Source organism: Macaca mulatta, chromosome 12 (genome assembly GCF_049350105.2).
Source record: "Macaca mulatta isolate MMU2019108-1 chromosome 12, T2T-MMU8v2.0, whole genome shotgun sequence".
Lineage (NCBI taxonomy): Eukaryota > Metazoa > Chordata > Mammalia > Primates > Cercopithecidae > Macaca > Macaca mulatta.
In genome coordinates, this window is record NC_133417.1 from 71,174,694 (window position 1) to 71,202,550 (window position 27,857).

Here is a 27,857-nt window from a genome sequence, read left to right on the forward strand (position 1 = left end):
AAATAAACTAAGTCTCAAGAAGGTAAGGTAATTTGCCCAAAGTCAGCCGTAGAGCTTGGATGATGTGGTACAGCTAAAATTTGAGTCGGGTTCTATCTCCAACTGCTGTACTCACAACCACTAGGCTACTATCAGGTGGATGTTCTCCATTGTCTGTGTGAGTCCCAAGGGCTTCATGAAGTTATAGTTTGGAAATCACTGAAATAAACTCAGAAGCTTGCAAAAATAAAGTTTAGTGCTAAGATAATCAATACTTACATTAACGGAATCCACTGCTGCATACATAATAATCGTCCATCCCTTAAATGTTGCCTTTAAGAATAATATTAATAGAATCTGAATGTTAAACTCATATTCTAAAATAGCCATAAACATAGTTTTGTCTGTTTAATGTTACCACAATTACTAAGCAATACTAGTAAGTTTTGCTGTATTCAACATGTCCATTTAATATAAAGATTTTTTTTTAAAAGGACATATTCCCAAGTAACATGCTAAATCTTAGTTCTAGTTAATTATTTCCAAATTGTTACATTTGCCTGTGAATTTTGCACATAACCTTTTATTTTTTAAAGGTGAAGGGAACTTTTATGAATAAGACAGGAAACATCTTTTCTTCATTTTTTTAAGGGTTCTCCACGCCTGTGGGAAGTTCCTCTCATCCCTTCATAGTGTGAAGCAGGAAGTCCAAAAATGTTCATTTTTGAAGCAATATTTGAATGGTACAAGATGGGAGTCCACATGACACCAAAGAGTCAATTATAAATTAATAACTCAAATGCAACAGAACCTATGCTTCTTATTCATGTAGGAACATGTTCTAGGAAAGACCAGCACTTTTTTTTTTTGAGACGGAGTCTCGCTCTGTAGCCCAGGCTGGAGTGCAGTGGCGCGATCTTGGCCCACTGCAACCTCCACCTTCCGGGTTCACGTGATTCTCCTGCCTCAGCTTCCCAAGTAGCTAGGATTACAGGAGCCTACCACCACACCCGGCTAATTTTTTGTATTTTTAGTAGAGATGGGGTTTCACTATGTTGGCCAGACTAGTCTCGAACTCCTGACCTCGTGATCTGCCCACCTTGGCCTCCCAAAGTGAAGAGATTACAGGCATGAGCCACCAAGCCTGGCCAAGACTGGCACTGTTTTAAAAACCATACAGTATTTTATCTTCAATTTATAATTAACAGACTATTTAAAGAATAACTTATATCCTTTGTCCAATATCTATCAAAATACCAAGCATTCATGAAAGGGGACACTTACAACTTGAAGCAGAGATAGGTAACCAAGTCCGACATTATCAAAGTTCACTTTCAGGTTTTTCCATCGCACATTTTGACTAACATTCATAAGGGCAAAACATTCAGAACGATTTGGAACTTGACTTGCAGGAAACCGTGACCCATCTGTAGTGTTAATACACTCATAGAACTTGCCAGCAAACAAATTTACTCCCATGATGCTGAATATCAGCCAGAATATAAGACAAACAAGTAGCACATTCATGATGGAAGGAATTGCTCCTATGAGTGCATTCACAACCACCTTGTATTCAAAAGAAAGAAAAGAATGATTAGGATTAGTAAGATGTTAAATAGGCAACATGAAAGAAATGCCATGCAGACATAAACAAATTAGAAAAGCCACCCTTAAATATCTAAGACACCAAACCAACCGACACGTTTATTAAATGCCTACTCTACACTCAGCAGTGTGCCAAGCAAGACAAAATGAGACAGGAATTCTGTGATCACCAGGCTTACAAATTACATGACTATCACACAATAAAATTATTAGCAAACTATAAGACAAAATAACTAAGATAATGTAATAGCTTAAATAAATGTAAAATAAATAAAAATAATAAACCAAAACCTGTTATTGATAAGGTAAACTTGTAAAATCTGTACCCTCTGGAAAAAAAAGAAATTTATAAACATAAATGAAAAATATATATTTATATACATTTAAATGTTCATGATCCTATTATTACCAGCATTAAAGATTCCCCCATAGAGAAACTATTAGTGTTTATCAGGTGGAATTATGACTGGACATCATTTTAATTTAATTTTGTTATTTTATTTTCTTACTCTCTTTTTTTGAGACATTCTTCTCTACAAAAGGATTGAGTCTTTAAATGGTTTGAATCCTTTAGATTTGGCTGGTTCTACAAAATAAGAGCAATCTTCTTAAATTTATTATTATTACTCTAAATACTTTATATGTAAGCCTTTGACTAAATATAGATAGTGCTGACCTCAGTGAAGGCAAAAATTAGGAACAGTTTTTCTTTAATCCTTTCTTTATTTCGGCTTTTCAGCATTTGTACTGCTATTGATCACCAGTGTGTCTTGCCACTCCAGTTTTCCTCCAGGGCAATTACTGTAGCATTTAACACTCTCCAGATTTTCTCATTTACTTAATCCTTTAAAATCTACCTGTCTTCTCACACGTCAGCTCCCATTCACTTCAGAGTTCCCATTCAAGTACAAATGTGTTAAAGATTAACCTGTTAGGGAAGTAGCACTGGGATCCTTCTTTTCTGCAATGTATTAAGCAGGTTCTCAGGATGCTTTAAAATAGAGAAATACTAAGGATCTCTGACTACTAATCAGATCATCTAGGGAGAACGTTTGCAAACATTTTTATAAATATTTTTAGGCTTTGTGGGTTATATCTCCGTTGCAACTACTCAACTCTAGGATGGTAGTCATAGGTCACATATAAACAAACTGGTAAGGATGTGTTCCAAGAAAAAAACAGGCTGGGGTTTGTTGACCTTTGGTCCAGAGCAATGATTATTTGGAGTTCATGGACCTGTAGAGGTTCCCTGGGGGCATGAAATTACATAACAAACATTATGGTTGTGCTCTCTTTCTGGAAAGAAAATTCTTACTTTCATGAGATTTTCATAGTCCATGTGACCTCAAAAAAGATTAGGAGGAACAGGAATAGAGAATGAAGTTCAAAGTGGCCACCTCCTAGTAGAGTCTACTTTTTCATGCTCATTTCCTGCTGCCCTCCCTGCTACGTTTATCACCTAGGCACACTGATCTGTCTAGTCACTGACCACGTACACCTTGCACACTCTGTTCTGTGCTGCCCTACCATGTGGTATCTCTGCCTTGAATGCCTATCTGCCTATGATTTGGGGCTTACTCTTCAGTCATGAAATATCTGAAATGTCACCTCCTTGTGATGTCTTCCCAGACTTCCCCAGATAGCCACTCCCTCCTGTATATTCCTGTATCATTATGTGCCCTTGTCTGTCTCTCTTGTAACCATTGACCCTGCTCACTCTTTGGGGACCGGGGTCTATGTACCACTGTACTCTGTGTTTTTTATACCACAACACCTGACACATAGTTGGTATTTAAAATGTTTTTCAAAAAACATGAGTAATGTTGGAATCATGGGTCTCTGAGAAACACAGGCACATATTGGTCTGATGAGAAGCCAGTTGGGAAAGCTAAAGAGCCTAAGGACTCAAGCTAACCACAATATGCCTCAAATGTATTATTTCATTATTTCATTTATCCTTCAAAATAGCCCTGCAGCATGAAGAAATGTCTCTTTTTGCATGGTTAACAAATGTAACTAAATAGACATTTGTCCCTCAAAATATACTAAACTATTCTCCTGCATCCAATTCACCTGTAATACAGATAAAGAACAAAGTGCAAACAGAGTAAAATAATAGGCTGATTTAGTCACTGAAGGAAGTGATTTTGTAGGGGAAAGTTCTGGGTAGATTGTAGCATTCTATTAATGCTCAAAAAATTAAGTTAATATCAATGAATTCTAATACCACCTTTCTGCACAAAATGAAACTTGTAATTTTCAACTTGTAGATAGAATATTTTTGAATTGTGCTTATGAACTTTTTATATAATCATGTTCTTTCTGACATACTTGGAAGCCATTATACACTGGATACTTAAAATAGCAGAGATTGCAGTCATAATTAGGTTTGTAGGGGTAACAGTGAAGATTTGGTAGGCTGAAAGATCTCTAATGTTCACCCAAATTTCGTCCCCATCCTGGAGTTTCTGACTCAGTAGGTCTGGGGTGAGATCCAAGAATTTGCTTTTTTTTTTTTTTTTGATACAGAGTCTCGCTCTGTTGTCCAGGCTGGACAGCAGTTGCATGATCTCAGTTCACTGCATCCTCCGCCTCCCAGGTTCAAGCAATTCTTCTGCCTCAGCCTCCAGAGTAGCTGGGACTACAGGTGAGCACCACCACGCCTGGGTAATTTTTTGTATCTTTAGTAGAGATGGGGTTTCACCATATTGGCCAGGCTGGTCTCGAACTCCTGACCTCATGATCCGCCCATCTTTTTAACAAGTTTGTAGATAATGCTAATAGCTGGTTAGTAAACCACACTTAAAATATCAGTAAGCTAGACTAATCTCCATGTTAAATTGCTCAGAGATGGTAAGGTAGGGAGGTAGTTAAGTAAACAAATAAGTAAAATACAATATAATGAGGATTTTAGGTGTCTGAACAGAGAGAGAATATGCAGTTTAGTCTGCTGGTGGACAGACAAGGCAACTTTAAATTGAGCCTTAAAAGACAGATAGATGTTTGCTGTACAGACGGGTTAGGGTCGGGGCAGGGCAGGGGAAGCATTTCAGAACAGAGGCATAAAAAAGCAGGTATAAATCTGGGGAAGAAATTTTAGAAGAGTACCAACACATGAGGATATGGACTAATTATAGAAAATAAAGTTGTCCTTCATGTGTGTTACAAAGTTGCTAGTTTAATACAATCCCTAAAGCTAGGTTATGGTAGTTGTTATTCATTATAACTTGTTTGTCTCTGCTAATTGAGTATCTTTTCAGGCACTCTGCAGCCTAAGTGCAAATCAAGTAAACTCTGTGACCTTTAGTTTTCTCAAATATAATTTAGTTATAATTCCACTTACTTTGTAATGTTATTTTAAAGGTGAAATTAAATGTGATGGCTGATGTGGTCTCACTTCCCTATCTTTTCTAATGCTCCTTACCCAGGTAGTTCCTTAAACAAATATTATTTGAACACCTGATATAAATAGGTCCTTGATTACTTATGTATGAGAGATGACGTTAGGACTAATAGTTTCCCCTTTCACTGGGACTTCCTAGCACAGGGAAGATTTCCATTTAACATGGAAAAAGTCACTCATTTGGATCATTCTATTGCTTGACAATATTAGATAAAGGCAGGATTACTGTGATTAACTTATTCCCTTGTTAAACAATATGTGCTGAAATACTGTGTGTGTGTATATATATGTAGTATGCATATATATACACTAATATGTACAGTAACTATGATATATACATATACTATATATGCATATTTTATATATAGTATTTCATATTTGGTATATATTAATATATACTAGTATATACTAATTAGTATTATACTATTTTAGTAATATACTGTTTAATTAATGCTATAATTAGCATTTATATATTAGTATGCATATATATGCCATTAGCATATATAATATGCATATATACTATTAGTATATGTAACATGCATATATGTACTATTAGTATATATAATATGCATATATATACCATATATGGTATATATATGCTTAGTATATATAGTATATATGCATACTGTATATAGTATGTAAATGCATACTATATATAGTATACATATGCATACTATTATATACATAATGTATACATATATGCATACATATATGTATATGTATGTACACTCACATACATAAACAGCTCACATATTTATGTAAATAGAAACCACTCATAATTTCTACACACCCATTGTTTTTATATTTTAAACCCCATTAAAAAAATAAGAATATTATAAAGTTTAGTATTTTCTTACCCTCATTCCTTCAAATCTAGATAAGGCTCTTAGAGGTCTTAAAGCTCTCAGTGTCCGAAGAGATTTAATGGGGCCAAGATCTGAGTAGCCAAGAGTGTTTGCCACTAAAGTAACCAAAGAAACCTATAAAAATAGCATTTTCATTAATTGTGTCAATAAAATGATGAAGCATAAAAGGAAAAAGTCAATTTTGAAACTCACTAAAAGCAACTCAACAGGAACAATAAGATTTTATATATGGAGTTGTACAGTCAATGCCTAAAAACAGGGTAAGGTGGATGTTCCTATAAGGAAATAGATTTAAAAGAAGGTTAACCAAAATAAGAAGAAATAATGTAAGCAAAGTAAGTTGTTTATTCTATTTGAGTAGAAATCATGCATATGCTTTTCACACTTTTGTAATCAATTGTTTTGTAATTGCTTATTAAATCTGAAGATTTCATTAGAACAATGGTCAACATTTTAATTATAAAACTCAGGTCAAAATGAAATGTGTGATTCTGAAGCTAAGCCCTAAAAGTGTGGTATTCACTCAACTAAATCGATGCCTTGGTATACATCTTATTAAAAAACATTTTGTAGACTCATGATTTTGAGTTGGGGCAAATTCTCAACAAGATTGCTTCTGCCCTACAATTTCTCAGGATTGGCACCAAAGATCTACCAAATAATTTTTCATGGGAGAAAAATCACAATTGTACTGAAGAGAGAATGAAAGTAGCTGATCTCCTTGGCTTCACAATCAATATAGATATAATAAGAACTTCATCATGTTAGATAGATCAGCCACAATTACCATAACCAGTATCCAAAAGAAATTTGAGTTCTTACCGTAAATTATCTTAAGAAAGAATATGAACAGCAATACAATCAATACACATTTTAGTTACAAAGCAATGAGCTCCTCAATGATCTTAGATCTGGATCTATAAATGCATTTACTCTCTGAATTAGTTCCATGGAAAATATTCATTTGCCTCACATCCTGTGTAGCAGGAGACGATGTCTAAGAAAAATGTCTGAAATGCAGTTCTTCATTACGAATTAAGTTAGTGACTGAGAGATTCAGGTTTTCAAGGGAAGAATAGGAACACATGAGAGCCAACTTTTTATATATGTATCTATTTCAGGAGTAGAAAAAGTCATTGTTCACAACAAGTTCATTGCTGTTACCATCAGAGACAGGTAAACTGATTTATGAAGCAGGAGGTGTTTTAAAGTACTCGTCCTCATGTGGTATTTCCAAATGTCTCACTAAATGTAATACTGCTTTAATTCCTTAAGCTATATATTTAACAGAATAAATTGCTCCTCATGCCACTCTTAAATTTGCCCAGTCATTCACATCCATTATTTTCCACTTAAGAACACTTGAAAATATGTATGCTCCCTCTTTAATCAGAAAAAAAACAAAATTTTAAAATGTTTTGCTGTGGTTTGAATGTTTGTCCCTTCTGAAACTCATGTTGAAACTTAATTCCCAATGTAACAGTATTAAGAGGCAGAGCCTTTAAAAGGTGATAAGATCATAAAGGCTCTGCCTTCATGAATGGAATATGGAGTAAGGGCTTAATGGGTTATCACGGGAGTGAGGTAGATATCACAAAAGTGGGTTTATTATAAAACCCAGTTTGGCTGTCAGTGAACATCCCTCGCCATGTGATGCCCTGCACTGCCTTAGGACTCTCCAGTGTACCCACCAGCAAGAAAGTTCTCATTAGATGTGGACCCTCCACCTTAGACTTCCCAGCTTCCAGAGCTTTAAGAAATAAATTTCTTTAGTGAATACTTTACCCAGTCTCAGGTATTCAGTTACAGCAATAAAAGGTAGACTAAGACATGTCTGCTATAATTGATACAGCCCCTAAAATACGGATAGGTCTGTTCTCCAAGCCACTGTTAAGTGAGTTTTATGACATGGAATATATGTATATTATTAAGAAGACCACGGTATAGTTTGTAACTGAGAATATATATGCATATATATTCATATCTTTCTATAAACACATGTGTATATATACAAATATGTGCCTGCACTGCTGAACACTGTTTAATGAAGTAAGTTTCAAATAACCCAGAAGCCTGCAGAAATCAGACAAGTCCATTCTCTGAGTAGCAAATAATATAAGTAGTTCTGTAACCTGAATATACAACAGAATCATCTGTAGGACTTGTTACAACGATTTGCTGCATCCAACCCCAGAGTTTCTGATTCAGTAGGTCTTGGAGGAACTCACCCCTTATGAGTTCTCACCTACATGTGCCAACGTTTTCAGTTTTGAGACCATGCTTGGAGAACAACTGCTGTAGATAAGTTACTATACTTTTCAGGAAAAAAAAAGTCAGCCACTCCCCCAAATCTGCGTCCTGAAATTTGCATCTATATCAGCAAGAATATTGTGTGGAGCTTTACTCTCTGTACTTTGCATTATATTTGTTTGTTTCCAAAATATTAAATAATATTTCAAATTGGAGTTGTTTATCTCCCCGATTTCTGCACACATATCCCTGAACAGGATGTTATACTCATTGAGAATTATCACTTTAAATTTTCAAATATAAAACAATTTCCATTAGTAAACAGCCATAACTCTTAATTTAAAATAAGTTCAATTTTACTTGTAAACCTTTATCTCTTACACTGAATGATGAAAGTGAGTATATTTGTGATAATATTTTAAAGATTTTAAAATATCTAAAATATTGTATAATTTTTTAAGAGAAAGACCCCATCATATTTACAGTTTAAGAGAAAAGGAAAACCTACATTCCTTCTATAATTTATTCTTATTTGGGGCAGCCTTTCTTTAAAACTACTATATTACAAAAATATCCATTTTATCATTTTTCATTTTCTAGGCAATAACTAGATAACTTGATACATGATTGGTTAATTGAAAAAAAAAAACAAGAAATCATTACTATATCAAAAGTTAGAGTTCTCACAGAGGAAACCCAAGATAACACATATGAGGTGTAATATATAACTATGTTAAAAAATTTTTCACATAACTTACATATTATAGAAAACAAGTTATTAAGAAAACGAAAGTTATTATTATTTTGAGATGGAGTCTCACCCTGTTGCCCAAGCTGGAGTGCAGTGGTGCGATCTTGGCTCACTGTAACCTCTGCCTAGTGGGTTCAAGCGATTCTCCTGCCTTATCCTCCTCAGTAGCTGGGATTACAGGCACCTGCCACCATGTCCGGCTACTTTTTTGTATTTTTTAGTAGTGACAGGGTTTCACTATTTTGGCCAGGCTGATCTCAAACTCCTGACCTCAGGTGATCCACCCGCCTCGGCCTCCCAAAGTGCTGGGATTCCAGGCGTGAGCCACCGCGCCTGGCCAGAAGCCAAAAGTTTATGAAGCTTTAAATAACAGTTGAGAAACTGAACTTTTGAGTAAATATGACTAATTTGGGTAACATTCTGCAGTCAGATTTTACTATTTATGATCATGCTTACTTGTGATTTTCTAATCCACGTATGATGCTCTATGAATTCAACTTTTCTTAAAAGCTCAATAATGCAAACCCTTGGTTAAATTTTAAAGCACTTATTGGCATATAAAATCTTGCGTGTTGACCCCTAATTATGTCAGGCATTATATGGAAACAAATCTCTAAAAAGTGTGACTGATTATAGGATGTTTCTTCCCTAAACACAAAGGTTAGGTTTCTGAATATCTAGAAGAATTAGTAAAAGATAAAGAACATATCCTTCTGAGAAAAATAAGACTGGGAGATTGAGGTTATAAAATAATGTAAGAATGCCATTTTAAATAATACAAAATATGTCATATATATTATTAAATTATATTATTAAAATATAAAATAGAGTACATTCAATGAAATGATAACAATGGGTGTTGTACCATCAGTTTCTATTTGAGATTCCTTGATCTCACCGACTGTTTTAAGATTTATTCCCTATCTCAGTCAGAAGCCTGTAAAAATATTTGTGCTTTTTTTACAGGCTTATATGTAAACTAAAGAATTATTATGTATTTTCCATCATGCAAGTATTCATCAGTTCTTTTAATTTATTATGTAAAATTATTACATTAATAATAATGCTTACTCCACTGCCCCACTGACATTCTGGAGATGAAGGGCAAGTTGCATATTTGAGATAGAGACAATTGTGTCTCGTTTTGGTTTTTCCTATAATTGGGTCTGAGATAGATATTTTAAAATTTCATGCCTTCACCCTCCCCAAATACGAAGTTAACTTTAAAAAATACAAAGTTTAACTTTACTTAAATTAGAAAAATTTTAGCTCACATATCAGCCAACTCGATATACCCCTCATCCTCTCTTATCTTCCAATTTTATATTGTGAATAGTCATCATTTCCTCTCTTTAATCTGTGTCTCTGCCCTTTTCTCTTATCACCTCCTACTTCTAAATTTTGTTTTATTCTTAACAGGAATGACATTCAAATCATATATATATATATATTTTTTTAATCACATCTCCTTTGCAGAAAACATAAAAAACTCAATTATAAATGTTAGCATGTCACAGAAATAATTTATATTTGTTGAATGATTTCTGTTCTAATATTCCTCACAGATATATTTCCACTGGCTGTGCTAATATTTCTAAAAGAATAAACCTATAACCTGAAAGTATATGAAGCTTAACAAAATTAAAATATAATAATATACAACACTGGTGAAGGTTTTTTCACAACACTCAGTAAGAATAAATCTTTTAAAATGTACTCAAAAGTACCTACGTCAACAATTAGGAAATCCAGCCAACACCAGGCATTGGTGAAGTATGTTTTATAACCATATGCTATCCACTTTAGAAGCATTTCCAGAATGAAGATGTAAGTGAAGATCTTGTCTGCATACTCCAGGATAATCTTAATGGTCTTTTTCCTTTCAATATATATATCTTCAAAAGCCTGTGGAAATAATATTCAAGTTTCAGTCATGCACAACTTAAGCTTTATGATTCATACAAAACCAGGAAAAATACAATTCTAATGCTAAGAACACTGAAACATAATATTGACATGGGCCAGCTGACATTTTTTCGGGTTTACAGTTACCACATAACACTTAGTTCTAGCCTTCTCACCAGTGCTGCTGCTGGTCATCAGAGGTCAAGAGAAAGTGCAAAAGAATGAAATTACTTGTAATCCACAAAAAGACTCATGATCTCTGACACCTGATCATTTCCACCTCCATCTGATTCCTCCTCTTTCTCCATTAAAATTGGATAAGTCCTAACAATTTAAGACATGATCCCATAATCAGCCCCTGTTATAAACTTTTCACAACCTACACTCCCCTTTTTCCCCACCAGTAGGATGTGGAGCCTCTCTTAGTTCTCAAATGCTTGTGCATCCCAGTGCCTAGCACCATGTTAATAACAGCAGCACGAAAGGAAAGGTTTGCTAAACGAATGACTGCAGTAGCTTAATAGGCCTATAGAACACAGAGCATGCTTTTTCCTTTGACAGTCTATCCATGTATTATCCTTCAAAGCTTCAGCTCTGAAAATTACTGTTCGATTCTCTCCATGAATGCGGTACTTCCTATGCTTTCCAAGAAATTTTAGTAAGTGACACACAATAATATTATGTGACATTAGGTGAGCTCTATCTGATTTAGGGCTTACGCTTTACTGTTACTAATTTTGGTTATCACTCATTTACTTCTACTTTGTGTATGCTCTTCTTTCTGAGGAGCCACATCACAATGAAAAGATAGGGTGACTTTGACTTTGGACTTCAGCCACATGTCCCTTGACAAAGAATTTGAATGGACTTAAAAATTGGGCTTATTGTTGCAGTGAGTCAGGATCATGCCACTGTACTCCAGCCTAGGGGACAGAGTGAGACTCCGTCTCAAAAAAAAAAAAAAAAAAAAGGGGCTCATTGAGACACTGAAAATGATTGCTGATCTCAACAGGTCTAAAGTGTTAGAATTTTCTCTTTCTGATTGAAACACCATTAACCCTGTTGGATAAAATGAAAGTCAAAGACCTGTATCCTTCGTGGATAATATTATATTTATTAACTGTCTATACTAACGAACCTGTGCCATTCAGATTCTTCTTATTCTAAGTTCCGCTATCAATACTCTAAAATTATCCTTAGCAGTTTTGGGAAACTGTTGGTATCAATATTGAAGAAAAGAGACAAGTTGGGGCAGAAAGACTGAACAGACCTACTAAGATGCAAAAAGAAGGTCCCAGCAGTTGGCAGAGGTTCTGAAATTCAATGGAATTGAAGTGCAGAGGGAGGCTTCTATCCCTCAGGATTTTCCTCCCTGCCACTCCACCCCCAAGTTCTGGAGGAATCAGGCAAGCCATCTAAACAGAAACTATGGCAATGACTCAGTCTTTTAAATACAAAGACAAGGAAGGGGCTTAGTCACAAGGAAAAAGAAGCCTGTTTCTAGAACTGGTGTACAGGGTCAGAGCAGAGCCACAGGAAGTCTTGATAATGAGAACCTCTGTCTGAGTGGTCCCAGAGCAGGAATTAGAATTCAGCCCACAGGGGTTCTAGCTTCCAGAATGAATTTTGTGGATGTAGGAGCGAGGAGGCAAGAATGACCTTATGTGAGCGCTATCTGATTTAGGACTTACACTTTACTGTTACTAAATTCAGTTACCACTCATTTATTTCTATTTTGTGTATACTCTTCTTTCTGAGGAGCCATGACACAGTGAAAAGATATGGTGACTTTGACTTTAGACATCAATTCAGTGATAGCTCTGTCATTTGCTGGCTTTGGGACATTAAGCAACTTTTAAAACTGTACCCAGCTTTATCATTGGTAAAATAAGCAAAATACCATAATCTTGCAGGGTTGTTTGAAAATTAAATGAGAACATTTAAAAGAAGGTTCTGAAACACAATAAATATAAACTAAGTGAGAGTTATTACTTCTTTTTAACTTTTATTTTAGGTTTGAGGGTACATGAGAAGGTTTGTTACATAGGTAAACACGTGTCATGGGGGTTTGCTATACTTTTAAAAAATCTAGTTTAATTGGCAACCTCTCTAAGTACAAATACCAGCTTCTTGAAATATCTTTCCCTTTTCTTCCTCATACAATTTACTTAAAATAAAGTTTTGAGAATGCACTCCCCAAATGTCCTCTGTTTTAGACATTTTGAACAAGGAATTACTCCAAACTGTTCTTTAATTTTTTTTTTTTTTTTTTTTTTTTTTTTGTAATCTCCTCTCTGAAATTCTCAGTCACATATGTGAGTCAGCATGGGATAAACTTCCTTAGTTATTAGGAATACATTGTATGGTAGACACTATCAAGATTTCTACTTGGACAACTCCAGATAAGGACAATAGAGCTTTTCTGATCACATTTTCTGTTTCTGAGAGTTGAGACTTGTTAGGAGAGGAAAGCCACAGTGGGTCCCTGCAGGTTGTTGGGGAGTGTGCCAAGAAAGCCAGACACTGCCTGCTCCGTACCTGGGACATTCCTCAGGGTTGTGCTTGCAGTGAGCAACCTTGAGACATGAGGTAGGGTCTCTGGGACAAAGGGCAGGGTTACTTATGTTGCTTGGTATAAAAAGATGTGTTCCCTAAGCTCAGTGTTCCTCAGCTGTAACATCAATCCACTATATGTGTACACACTCATTCAGGCTCATATAACGCCCTCATGAGACTTGGGTAAAGGGGGAACCAACAGAAATATGTTGAAACTCATGCTACTTTCCATGCATAAGTAATAAAGTCCTTTATCTCTGACCCAAGCACCTCATATCTTCTGCCAGCATCCATGAAACAGTAACAGGTCAACCTATTAGCCTATAAGTACAGTAAAATCAAATTCCAAATTCATGAAGACTGTCTTTGTGGCAAGTTACAAAGTTCTTGAGTATTCTATTTTTAGTATAATGAAACTTCCAGTGGTATATCTAGCTGGGTCTGGGCTCCTAATGGCTTCTAATGGCTCATGTCTGTCCGCGCCAGCAGGAAAAATGACAATTAAGATAAAGGTTCAGGAAGCTTGTAATTCTACCAGATCTCTTTCAACTCCCATGGAAGCTGCTTGTATGTGTACAAAAATGAGAAACTTGTCCTACTTTTTATCCTAAAACTACCATCTGTTTTCCCTTTTTATAACTCACAAGATGCTTCACAAGCTGACCCTGCTTATCTTTCTCATAGTATCTCTGGCCACCTATACTTATTCTTCTTCCCACCACACTTGCTACAGTTCAGCAACTTTTAATTTCCTGAATGTCTGATGCTGTTTTGTGCCTCCTCACCATTGTATACTTGTTCCCCTCAGCCTGCCTTGCCTAACTAGAAATTTCCTATTCGTCTCTCTAGACCCTGAAAAGCACCATTTACGTTTCTGAAATTGCAAGCAGATGATTGTTCTCCTTGCTACAGAACTTTATCACATATACACTTTGCTTACAAACACATGCAAGTTCTACATTTACTCATTTGTATTCTTCTCTTCTCCATTGCTCTTAGATCCTTAAGAATAAATACTACCTGGATCTCATTTATCTTTGCATTGTAAAAGTTGATCATACAAATTGGGTCATTCTTGACATACTCAACTAACAGTCAACTAAGAGTCAAGAAGGCAAGGGGAAAAGCTCTCAGGGAACAAAACATTACTCCAAGAATTGTAATTCTCGGCAACACTGACTGTTGAAACTGCTTGTTGTAACTTGAAATTAGTTTTATCTATAGCTTCTGAGGAAACCTGCTACACTCTAGGACTAATTTTGCCCACCACTGTTGCTTGCCAACTGGAGCTTACCAGCTCCCCAAATCCTTACTAGGGCCAATGAAGTTTCTCAAAGAGCAATACATAACATTTTCCCTTTTCAATAAAACCTCTAACCTTCTCTCTTTGTTCTACAGATAAAGTGCTTTCAGTTTATGCCAGAGACTCTCTCCCTGTTTTGCAAACTGATATTGCCAGTAAAACTCTCTTTTCTATTATAGCCATCTGGGTGGTCCTTTGGACAACAGCATTCTGGGCAGCAAGGATAATGCCTGGCATGTAGGAGTGTTCAGTAACTATTTACTGAGCCCAAGTAAAATTTTTTCATTGGCACTAATCATAGGGATTAATTCTAGGTAAAACAACTTGCCATGATATTTTTATCTTTTAGTTCATTTTAAAGAATATCAACTTAATCAATATGTTGACTTAGGTGTCAGATCATTTACCAGGGCACCACTGCTAAGCAGGATCATGAGGACAATGAAGCTTTCAAACCAACTGTGTTCAACAATCTTGTAGCAGGTTTTCCTGATGTTCCACCAGATTTTTCCTTTCCCTGACTCTATGTTAACTTGGCAGCAAGAGAACCTCCGTACACAACCTGACAAGAAAGACATGCATGTTAAATCTTGATATTTAGAATAAATAAAATTTTTAATACACGATTTAATGCAAAGTGTTCTCTGTGATACTCCCTCAACCAAATAATTTCAACACCTATATTTCCAGTTTCAGATATATTTAATTTGAATGCTGCCTTCCTTCATCTTCTAACTTTCCATGATGTTTTCTTAATACTTGTTAGTTAGTTTTAGCTTACTATGTATTTGTGTCTTCTGTAATCCCCAATTTCTCTTCAGTCTCCTCCACAGTCTTTAAACCACTTTCATTTGATGTGTGAATGAATGAATGAACTAAAATCCAAAGATGAAATTAATTTTACGGTCTTCTTTTCTGCCAGATAAATTTTTCTAGTCTATGATACTTCAATTCCTCTATGATAAAAACCCTCTGAAATACACCTTTCTAAACAATATTGAGAAAATTAGTGTAAAGTCCTGAAATTAGGTTCAAAAGAAAGTCATCTTGATTAGAAGATCCAGATGAAATTGTTTCCAGTATTCTAAGTTAAAAACAAATCTGGCTTTAAAATTTCATGTACAAAATATACCGCTACAAAAATTTGAAAATTGTACTTAAAAATGGTTAGGTTTATTCATTCATTAACTCATTCATTTGTCCATCAAACCCTTGTTACATATCTTCTATGTATTCACTTCTGTACATGATTTCCTTTCCTCAGGGAATTTATGTTAAGTTTTGGTTAGGTAGATAAACACAGAAATAAATGAATATAACTAGATACGGCAACTAAAGTGACAGATAGGGTTCATTTTGATAGCATGGAAGAAGTCAATCTAACCTGGCTTATTTCTTGAGAAAGAGAGATCAGTAGAGGCTTCCTAGAAGAGATGGAGCCTGGGTTGAACCAAAATATCAGTAAAAAAGAGTTTGGGTGGAATGCCAGGCCAAGAGGGCAGCAAAAATTGTTATGCATAGAAATTTAAAGCAGTTTAGAACGGTGATGCAAGCAGAACGTACACAAGAGGCAAGGATGAGAGATGAGTTTAGAGAAATTGGTCAGACTATGGAAAGCATTGGCCTTTACCTTAAGGAGTTTGGTTTATATCCTATACAGGTTGAGGAGTAAGTAAAGGGTTATAAGCAGGGAACAAGATATACAGATTGCAATGTAAATAGATGCCTCCATGGTACATGGAGGATAAGTTGGATGAGGTGAATAGAGAGGAGTAGGGGTAAAGAAAGTTCCCATACCCAGAAAAACTTTCGGATTCTGGTCCGGTATCCCTGTCAAGAGGGGAAGATCAGGGCAACGCTAGTTAGGAACTAGAGCTGTAACAGATTCGGGACATATTTGGCATATAAAACAAGCAGGATTTGGTGATTGATTGGATATTGGATGTAAGAGAAAGGAAGGAGCCCAGGACTACCACGTGGATGTCAGCAGTGAATTGAAAACCACAGGAGCAGGAGCTGACTTGGCAGGTAATGATTTTGAGAGGCCTGTGAAATGATTAAATACAGATATACTATAGATTTTTAAAATGGGGGTGGGAACCTGAAACAGGGGAAAAGCCTGTCTAGAAAGGAATACTTAGTAATAATTAGCATACATGTATCTGTTGAAGTCAGAACAGGTTTTGAGGTCATACAAAAAGAGTATTTAGGGTGAGGAGGAAAAAGGGCCAATTCCAAAACATTCCGAAACAACAAAATTAAGGGAGAGAATTCAGTGGTGTGCTGAAAGCAGCCCATACCAATTCTCATTGTTAAACTGTCAGAAATTCCTGTTAGTCTGTTATTAAAAGCAGCCATTATTAAATATTTGACTATATAAACTTAGAATTCTATAACTTACTTTAAAGAAATGTAATAAATACTAAAACATATCACTTCCTAGTTATTTTCCTGTATTTTACTATTATTTATGCTCTTTGGGCAATATATGTCTATTCTGTCTGAGCGGCAGAAGTATGGCATACTGTGGGGCTATCACGCATCTCTTCTTTCTGGACGGTGGTCTATTCTCTCTGGATTATTCTCTCTTGACAGTATAATATGCTTTACTGCTGGATTACTGTGCAACTTTTCTTTCTGGATGCTGGTCTATTCTATCTGGCCTATTGTATCTGGATGGTGGGAGTATGTCACATTGTTTAACTACTGTGAATCTCTTCTTAACTCTGCATTTAGCAACTTCACATCAGTAGTTTGAAATTGGTGATGGTGGGAATCTTTACACTATAAAAATCTCCAAGCACTACAAATGAGAACTTCTTGATTTTCTAGAGTAGAATTAAGAAGATGATGGAGAAAATGCTAATAAACCAGATAAACAGTCAAGGTGTATTGTGTTTGTAGCCATTACACTGAATAGCACAAAAATTTTTTAAAAAATCCTTTCATTATTGAAATTCTGTTTTCTGATTTGCAAATAATTGCTTACATCACTGATAAATGAGTATCTGACATATAGCTTCTTCATTTCATTTTTACTTCACTGACTAACATAAATACCAGGCAATCTTCATATTAAAACTATACTTGTTTATTAGCTGCAAAAATAGGTTGCCTATACATGCAAAAGTTTGGCAAAATTCAAAAAAAGCATTTTTTAATAAAGAATTTGATATACAGAATGTTTAATAAAAAGTTGTAATATTTTATTATTTGCAAATTGTGTGTCATATATCCTTAATATCAGTAAAATTTATAACAAATGATATAAGTATGCATATTTTATTTTCTTTGGAGAACCAGTTTATAAAAATATTTACCTATACATCACTAGGACAGGTAGAGGAGAAAACTTTGAAGTAGATGAAATGAGAGATGAACAAGAAGAACCAAGTGGATGCAGTAAAAGAGAAACTAAAGAGTAAAAAGTTTTACAAGCAGTGATAAACAGAGCTATGAACGTAGGAGGCCCAGAAAGAGAATGATTGAAAAATTGAAAAATTAAATTTAAATCAATTTAAAGTTTATTAAAGCAACTAGAATTACTCTGAAGAAAAGAGCGACTCTTTAAAAACTAACTACAATGAATTCCTCCTCATAAAATTTTAGACGAAAAACCTCATTTTAGATTAAGGCAGGAGGTGGGAAAGTAATAATGGGCAGCACTTTTTCGATACCTGTTTCAGAAGTTTGAAATTTAGATATTTCTAAAAAATTGATTTCCTTTTCTGCAAAACAATATAGTTCATTAACAAGTATTGAGCCTTTCAAGGAACAACTTCAGATAATCATAAGATGTATGTTCTAAAACAACAAAACTAGAATCCTTTTGACAAGATGCACCTGGTAGATAATGTTTTGTAATGGATCTTTTCATGTTTCTGAAGTCTAATTAGTGCATTGATCCAGTTGATATGAGGTTATTTTCTAGCACTTTAATTTCCAGCTCTATAGAAATACAGCAAACAAGGTGTTTCCCTCTCCCCCTACAATGTCTCTGGTGTTTTTGTTATCATGCATATTTTATGTGTTCCTGTTCTTTCTCTCTGGAAGTTTCTAAGTTCCCAGAAGGCTCAAACTGAGTCTCTAATGCTTGCTGTCTGTGCTTACGGTACTCATCGTTGTCCTCTACTTGGCTTAATAGGTCATTTATAGTCGATTTTTAAAAGACTTGATTCCCCAAAGAGAGTTATATAATCTTCTAAGCAGTTAGCCATAATTTGAAAGGTCTCATCTCTGTGAATTCTATACTTTACATAAAGATTGGATGAAAAAGAAAAAAAAAAAAAGGTGATGGAAAATCTACACATAGCTTCATTTATACAATGCTAATTACAGTGAACATGATCTCAGATCTGAAATTATTTATGATCCTGTACTTAAATAATTATCTAAATGCATTTAGTTAAGAGAGAACATTCAATTAAATGATATAAAAACAGAGTAAAAGGGTAGGGTCAAAAATTAACTCTAAGTTAATCTTTTTCTGGGCAAATAAAAATACGAGAGAGAGTGAAAACATGAGATGAATTTTTTAATATTAACTTAGTGCTCTAGAGTTTGTCTTAAACTTAAAAACAATGATCACATACAAGAAAGAATCTATCTTTCTCAGGTACAACTTATTGGATAAGAAAGTTATCCCTTTGGTTAAGAAGATTTTACTCTCTGGAATTTACTTTTGTCCATCTTAAAGTTGAAGGGAAACATTGTTCTTATGATTGAGGAAATAAAAACACTAAAAATCCTAATTAGAAAAGTTAGTAAACTTTCAATCTGAAATGAAGTTTCATAAATATTGCCCTCAGGGTTTATCACACCTTAGAGAGTTTCTTTCTCTTATTTTGAGGCAAGAGTGATGGAGTGCCTGTCTGGTTTTCGTGCAAAGGTATATCCCAAGAGATTTCCAACCAAGCTGGTTAGCAATGCTATCACACCTTCTCTTTAAAAGGACTATTAATTAAATGTAAACATAACAGGGAATCTCTCATACATTTTAATGGGTCCCAGTGAGTAAATGCTATTTCTTTTGGGTGGTTTCACTAATGTGCTCTCATGGTGCATTACATAAAGTCTATGCTGAGTTTCATCATGTTAAACCAATGCTCTCAAAAAAAAAAAAAAAAAGAAAAAGAAAAGAAAAAAGAAACCATTGACCATTTCAAAGACAGACTATTCATTAAAAACTATAACAGCATGATCAATATAATTAATGTAAACATTGATTATGAAAACAAGCTTTCTTCACCATTTCTTAATGTCTAAAATAACCAAAACAATATTTGTTAACATTATCTTTCCAAAGACAGAAAAAATAAGTCACAAAGGAGTTGGTTATTGTGTTACTAAAGTTAGAATTAATGATTAGTCATTTTATAGGAAGTGGGTGAATACAAAACATTTTGAAAGGAAGGTGATTTGGCTCCTCCTACCAAGTTAACAGAAAAGTACATTATTGTTATTATCATCATTATTTTTTGAGACGGAGTCTCACTTGTTTGCCAGGCTGGAGTGCAGTGGCACGATCTCAGCTCACTGCAACCTCCGCCTCCTGGGTTCAAGCGATTCTCCTGCCTCAGCCTCTTGAGTAGCTGGGACTACAGGTGCTCACCACCAGGCCCAGCTAATTTTTGTATTTTTAGTAGAGACGGAGTTTCACCATGTTGGCCAGGATGGTCTTGATCTCTTGACCTTGTGAAAAAGGTTATTTTTCTCTAATCCTGATTATGTAATTTACTAATTTGATAATCTAAAAGCAGCACAATATAAAACCACATAGACCCAAAGAGTCATGCCATATTCATAATTATATAGATTGCCAAGTCATGTAGAACCAAGGATAGTAAAGAACAGGGCAAGATAGAAGGAGTCTGAAGTCTTGAAATACAAAGTAAAAGACATGGAACTAAGGAACAACCTGGCCTAAGAGGGAGGAGAAAAGGTGAATAAGAGGAACTAGATGCAATCAATGAAATACATTAGCAAAGTGATAGTTATGAAGCTGAAATGAATCAACAAATGTGAGACAATGAACAACAAAATCATTTTAACATTTGTCTTCAGTAAAAACATGCTACTCGGATTTAATTGTTTCTCATACTTTCTTTAATTTTTTCTATTACTTTTCAGGTAACAGAGATCTCTGGAGGTGAAACATTGCTCTGAATTGGTATTGATTCTAGTTCAGCTCTTATAGACCAATTACCAACTTGTAAGTAAACATGTTCATGATTCTTCATTCTGACAAGCCCATACTTCTCAGTCTTCATGTGGAAACTATGCATTTCTAGTTTTTGAGCACCCCACGTTCAATCCATCAACAAATTGCTTCAGCTCTAACTTCAAAATATACTCAGAATGTCCCACCCTCACTATACAAAACTCTACCATACTAGTCTAAGCTCCCATCACCTCTCACCTGGATTTATGCAGAAACTCCAAGAAATCTCCCAGCTTCTGCCATTGCTATTCGCCCTTCCACTCTTAAGATTGCACATTGTGAGATTTTAAAATCACATCCTTATAATGTTCTTGAAATGTCTTATAATCTGGCCTCTACTACATCTTTGATCTATACTTTTTTAAAATAATGTCATTTGTTTTGTTTGTTTGTTTGTTTGTTGGAGACAGAGTCTTCCTCTGTCATCCAGGCTGGAGTGCAGTGGCACAATCTTGGCTCACTGCAACCTCTGCCTCCTGGATTTAAGTGATTCTCGTGCCTCAGCCTTCCAAGTAGCAGGGATTATAGGCATGTACCACCATGATCAACTAATTTTTTTTTCATTTTCAGTAAAAATGGAGTTTCGCTATGTTGGCCAGGCTGGTCTTGAACTCCTGGCCTCAAGTGATCGCCCACCTCGGCCTCCCAAAGTACTGGAATTATAGGTGTGAGCCACTTCACCTAGCCTCTGACCTTAACTTTTAATACTCTTCTCATTTCTCATTATTCTCCATCTATATTGGCCCCTTGGTTTTTCCCAAATGTTTTGCATATCCTCACCTCGGGGCATGTGACTTCATTACTCTGCCTAAAATACTTTTCTTCCATATATTTGCATGCCCCCCTTCACTTTTCTTTATGTCACAGAAGAAACATCACCTTTATAGGTAGGCTTTCTCTGATCAATCATTCATTCACAGCATATTTATGTGCCAGTAAGTTCTTCCCCCTCACTCTTGGTATTCCTCTTTTCCATATACCTTCTCCATAGCACTTTTCACCTGTCTGATCTGCTACATCTTGATATGTTTGTTCAGCAAGGGGCATTGTTTTGTTCACAGCTCTGTCTCCCTCCAGTGCCTGGAACTGGACCTGGCACACAGGTATTTAATAATTATTTGTTTACGGGAATAAGAATGATTATGTGAATACATGGTTGAAAGGCTAAACAAATTGGCTGCTTCGTTGAATTTATTAGGCTACAGATCCAGAGACTGTATGAAGTCTCTACTGGAGCACATAAAAGGGATGTGACTCAGAGACCAGTACTCCCTCAGTAAATTTCAATGGTCCAAGCCCAGGTTCATCGGAAAATGTGTTTCCATAATATTTCTTCTACACTGGCCTCAATTTGGAAGCAATGAACACTCTCAAAGTAATCACAAAAGTATTTTCATTGATGTTTATAGGATTTAAAAAACTTTATATCTTAGTATAACAGTACCTACAGTCTGAAATAGCACAGTGTTAATACTTTCTGTAAGACTTTAAGTTTTTTGAAGTTGTTTTTTGGTTTGAAATTTTAATTTGATTGATAAACCCAACTTCTTTCTAGTTATCCTAGAATTTTAAGTGATGATCATTCATAAAATGAATAGGGAAAATCTTGGTAGCATCAGTACAAATTTAAGTCTATATGCTGCTAATAAATTTCTTGAGGAACAGGCCATACGTGTTGATGAAATTCTTAAATCCCTATAACATGAACACTTTTAAAGGAAACTCTGCATTTCCTTATAGCACTAATTTCAGCAAGCGCAAAATGTATATTGACTGGATGTCATACACCTTTGCTCCTTACATAAAATGATATTTGGTGTGCATTTAAAGAAAAACCATGCACTCGTTGTAGTTTGCTGATGTCTTTATTTTCCAATCATTTTGCTTCACGTGTGAGTGTTATAAGAGACTAGTTGAGAAAATCTTGGAGACTGAAAGCAAGTCGATGATTTTTCAAAAAATACTAATGCAGAGGGTAAGCCCATGACTAAATAAGTCATTAGCATCTGTGCTATCATAGCTTCTTTATAAGATTGTTAACAGAATCCTTGAAGAACAAGAAAAGTAGAAGAAGGAAGATAGACACTGTGCTAGTAAGTTTATAATCATTATCGTAAGTTTATAATCATTATCTTATTTGATCCTCTTAGCATCGCTGTGATGTGGATGCTGATATCCCCATTTTACAGATGAGATATCTGAAGAACAAGATTTTAAATTGTGTACTAGTTCTCACAGGCAGATAATAAGTAGGCAAATTAGAATGTATGTTTATCAGGCTCCAAAGTTTGAACTTTGTGTTATTGTATTACATTACAGCCCTATGCTGGGCTTGTATTTTTACCTAGATGATACAATACTTGTTCAGACAATACTGCATTATCCCTGGCAAATTCCAGAAGTAGTAAGAAATTCAGTACATCAGAAAGCATACAGGAGTAGAAAGAAGTACCGTTAAAAAATAAAAGACTAAGGCCAAATGTAAAGAACTTTACATGTAAAGTTAAGGACTTCAGACTTTACCCCGAAGGCAAAGGATTCACACATTTTAGTGTGCATGAAAATCCTCTCGAGGGCTTGGGCCCTATCTCCAGAGTTCCTGATGAACTTGTGACTAGCAAGGAAAACTTTAAGGCTCTCTCAAAGTCTTTAGCTTGAGGATAAGATAGATCATGAAGTTACTAATTAAAGACTGGAGGAAGCTGTAAAACATGCTAAAGTTTTGTTTTTGTTTTTGCCCTTTTCAAAAAAAACTTATTAAACTTGGAATGTTTTAAAAACAACAGATGGTGATGACCAATGGGGAATTGTAAGCAGATCTGGGACTCAAGAGTGAGGTCAGGGGCAAAGACACTGATGTTAAGAGTCAATAGCACAGAAATGGCTTTTCAAGCCACAGGCATGCATGAAACACCTTGGAGCTTCAGAATAAGAAAAGATAACTGAAGTTTGAACATGTGGGGAGAAATCATTATTTACAGGATGTGCAGAAAAACAACACTCATTAAAGAAATAGAGAGAGGAACTCAGAATTCTAAGACAAATAAAAGACCAAAGGTAGACTATGGCCTCTGAAACTAAGGACAGGAAGAATTTTGAGAGAGACTGTGGTCAACAGTATCAAACAGTTTTCTGAGAGTTAGTGAGTAGATTCCATTTTTTATTAAAAGGACAAAAGTATAAACTCTTTCATTAACTTGTATTCTAGTGGTTCCACTGATCTGGAAATATTAATTAAGGCTCCAAAATAAGAAGCAGTAGCGTGCTTACAGTCTAACATACAGTGATAGGAAATTATTGTTAGTCAAGTGCCATAGATGTGGAAACTGAAATTTAGAGAACTCTAGTGACTTGCCCTTAATCATCATACAGCTATAGCTGAATCAGCATGGAATGGAGTCTTCTGACTTACCAACAAACTCTGGTAAGTATTACGCATTAAAACAAACTCCAAAACACTAATAAAGGAATGCTAACCAAGGTCTCAATTTTTGTCTTACCATCTGTGAAACAGGCTTCTGGCTCATCGGAATTCATAGGTTCAGCCTCTGCTTCTTCTCCTTCTCCAGGCAAAGGGTTATCAACTGTGCTGCACTCTGAGGAGCTTGATTGGTTTAATCTCTAGAAAGGAATTCACCACCCCACCAGGTAGTTCATTTAGAGTTCATTCAAATCTGGTATTTAAGCCTTATTTAATAATCAGACTCATGCAAAGTATTATGAAAAAAAGATTAATAGTATGATGGCCATAAAAATGTATAAACACATATTGAGGTCAAGTAACCTTAAATGTATCTATACTTGATCTTTCTATCTACACCATCCTGTAAAATAATAAACTTTATTATTTTATTACAGTAACAGTTATGTGGCCAAAATTAGATAAGGTAATATATTGATGTTAACTATCACTTTTGGAAAGTATTGGCCACATCTTACTTTTTTTTAATTTTTAATATAAATTTATGGACACTGACAATCATTATTTGAGGACAACCTATACCCTATTTGCAATATAATACAAGTGTGAAATTACTAATGCCTGATAATTGAAAGCTCAGATCAAATAGTTGGCAAAAAACTTAATAGTTAAAATTTTTTAAAAAGATGAGTTCAGGATAAAGTCCAAATGTATTTTTTATTATCTCTTGGATTTAAATACATGTAGTAGGACGATATAGATAGAAGTTCTTTGATCAAGACCACAAAATCAAATACGGTTTTGAAATCAAAATGCCAATGACCATACCAACACTACCTATTTTGTATATAACATTTTAGTACATTGTAGAAAAGATTAAACAGTATTATTTATAATGTCAAGAAAGTGGCTACTAAAGTAAGCACCACATGCAAACTCTGAAACAAAGACTGAAGAAAATTAAACATGGCAGACTTACACATGGAGTAATGAATTCATTGTCATTATGATCATATAACTGATCATAACACAAATAGGTTTTTCCCACCCAGAGCTTTATGAGTAACCATGATGTTTACACATACACACACACGAATAAATCTTTACAAAAAATACATACAGCAATTGTAGCAAAACTCTGTCAAATTTCCCAAATATTGTTTTATAAAGGAGTAAAGCAGCATATCAATGGAAGAATTAATTTTTCATTCTCATTTGCTAAATGACACATGAATATTGGAAGCTGCTAGTTACTACAACACGATTCTCTTATTAAGTTACAACTTTATCTTTTTTAGAGTAGTTCAAGCAAGTGCAAGTGCTAAAAATAATAAAGTACTTATTTCAGATAAATTGATTCTTGATCTATGAATCTGTATTAATATCATAGGCCCAATCCAAAGGTTTGATTTTTAGAGATTGACTTGGAAGCTGGAAGTATTCTTGATGGGTACCACATTAAATTCTCAATGCTATTATTATCACCTAGTATACAACATCATAAAAATGGCATTGATAAAGTATTGTACATAAGGAATGATGTAAGCAGACCAAGTCTTTCTTATAACTGGAGTAAAGATTTATGAACAAACTGTTAAGTGAACTCCTCTAGTCTACGTTGGCCTAGAGGCATTATTCCCACCAGGTCCATGAGTTTGATGACAGTATCAGTTATGAAAGTGTTAGTACACAATTTCACTCAAAAACAGGTTCTTCAAACGGATTGAATTCATCTAAATTAGTTTAATCTAAAATTAGAAAATAGAAATTAATTATAACTGAATATTCTATAAAACTATAGAACAAGTTTTAAAATAGAAACTATAGAATGAGTTTTAAAGTATATATGACAAGTTTTAAAATATAGATTAATCCAGGAAATGATGTTGGATAAACTTATAATTACTAATATGTATTTTGTGCCAATTGCCACAAAATCCAAAGTACCATATTTAGAAGACTACAGTTTGAACGGCTTCAAGTCTTGACCTCTCGGCTACACGTGAACTATCATCAGGGAACTGAAAGACAGGGCCCTATTATTCTGTGAAGTTAAGGCCAAGTCCTTCAATTCTGAAAAAAGAATTATTGGCCTGGGTTTTGAGATAAGGCAGTGGGAGGAATTGCTGATAGAAAGAATACAAAGCACCTCCCTGCTATTAGACACAATATTAACAATAGGAAATAGTTATAATTGTTTTCTCTGAGCTGGTAACAACTTTTAAATAAAATGATTCTTATTTGCAGAATTCTGACTTAGGCTAAATTCATGAAAGCATCTTCAACATCAGTAATTGGTTCTCTCACTGTTTAAGAGAGCATTAACAAAGATTTATGCCAAATTAGTTTATGAGCAAGTAAAAATTTCGGTGATTTTACGTAGTGTATCTTGCCATTGAAACTTTTTTTTTCACATGCAGGTTTTATATTTTTTTATGGTCAATTGAATTCAGCTTGGCACATAATTTTATGTCATAAATTAAAGTTATTAAATATTATTGTTTAATGGGTCAGAAATTATCAAAATATTTGATATGAACTATTATTAATTTGTATTTGTAGTCAAATTATTATGGCTAATAGATTCTTACACATTCAGGGTTTTCTTGGGAATGCATTAAGTATTCAAACAGTAACTATTTCAATACTGTATATAAAATTAAATATTTATATGCACACTTTAGCAATATAGACAGTTCTAATCAATTTGACCTTTGAATTCTATACTTGCTATAGTATAAGCTTCTTTAGCAGAGTTCTAAGAGAATACCTTTATATAGAAAGGCTGATATATATAATAAAGTTTTTTTCCTGTGGTGAAATTTATTGAATTCTCACAGTAAGCATCACCATATTTAAGTACTATATAAGGAAGATCATATCAATTATTTGTATTATTTTATATGATTATTTTCTATATTACTTTCATTTCTTTAAACTCAATCATCTGTTGTTTAGTTTTCCAAGTAATTTTGGAAATGAAAGAATGACTATACTATATTAGAGAAGTGAAATAAATGCTTTAGTATGAAAAAATTTTCTTTTGCTATTATAAATAGGACCTTCTGTAATTTTCACATGGATTTGATTTCTAATAAAAGGGAAATATCAATTTTTTATCATTGGCAGTCTACTTATAAATAAAATAAATATAAATGTAAGCATAGGATCAAGAAGGTGGACTCATTGGTATTAGGAATCAGAAGTGTACCATAATTAGCATTCTTGCCTTTTCATTGAATAATATGATATTGACTGTAAGTGCCTTCTAAAAGTGTCTTTTTAAAAATATGAAAGTGATATAGTTGACTCAAACATTTTAAATGTATAATATTTACAGTGCAAAAGTAAAGTTTCCTCCACTATCTCCTTGATTCAACCCCCCTGAGGTAATCAAGAGAGAGAGAAAGAGAGAGAGGGGAGAGAGAGAGAGGAGAGAGAGAGAGAGAAATTGGCATATCTTTCCATATTTTTCAGTGTGCATCCATACAACACTATAGCTGTGAAATAATCCTTATCTTGATTGTAAACTTATGTAGCTATTTAAGATGCTCCTTTCAATTACTGAAAATATGTTCAAATTAAAAGCATTATTATT

At 34.6% G+C, this 27,857-nt stretch overlaps 1 protein-coding gene across 2 annotated transcripts in view; it reads right to left on the reverse strand.

Moving 5' to 3' along the window:
• The window catches only part of SCN9A (sodium voltage-gated channel alpha subunit 9), a 180,535-nt gene that overhangs the window by 23,922 nt on the left and 128,756 nt on the right, over positions 1–27,857 (reverse strand). For both annotated transcript variants that reach the window (XM_015110280.3, XM_028830806.2), the window contains 6 exons: positions 24,339–24,459; positions 15,026–15,180; positions 10,586–10,759; positions 5,845–5,967; positions 1,264–1,545; positions 259–312 (listed from right to left, as the gene is read on the reverse strand). In XM_015110280.3, coding sequence (XP_014965766.2) covers positions 259–312; positions 1,264–1,545; positions 5,845–5,967; positions 10,586–10,759; positions 15,026–15,180; positions 24,339–24,459 — 909 coding nt within the window. The remainder of the gene's footprint in view (positions 1–258; positions 313–1,263; positions 1,546–5,844; positions 5,968–10,585; positions 10,760–15,025; positions 15,181–24,338; positions 24,460–27,857) is intronic.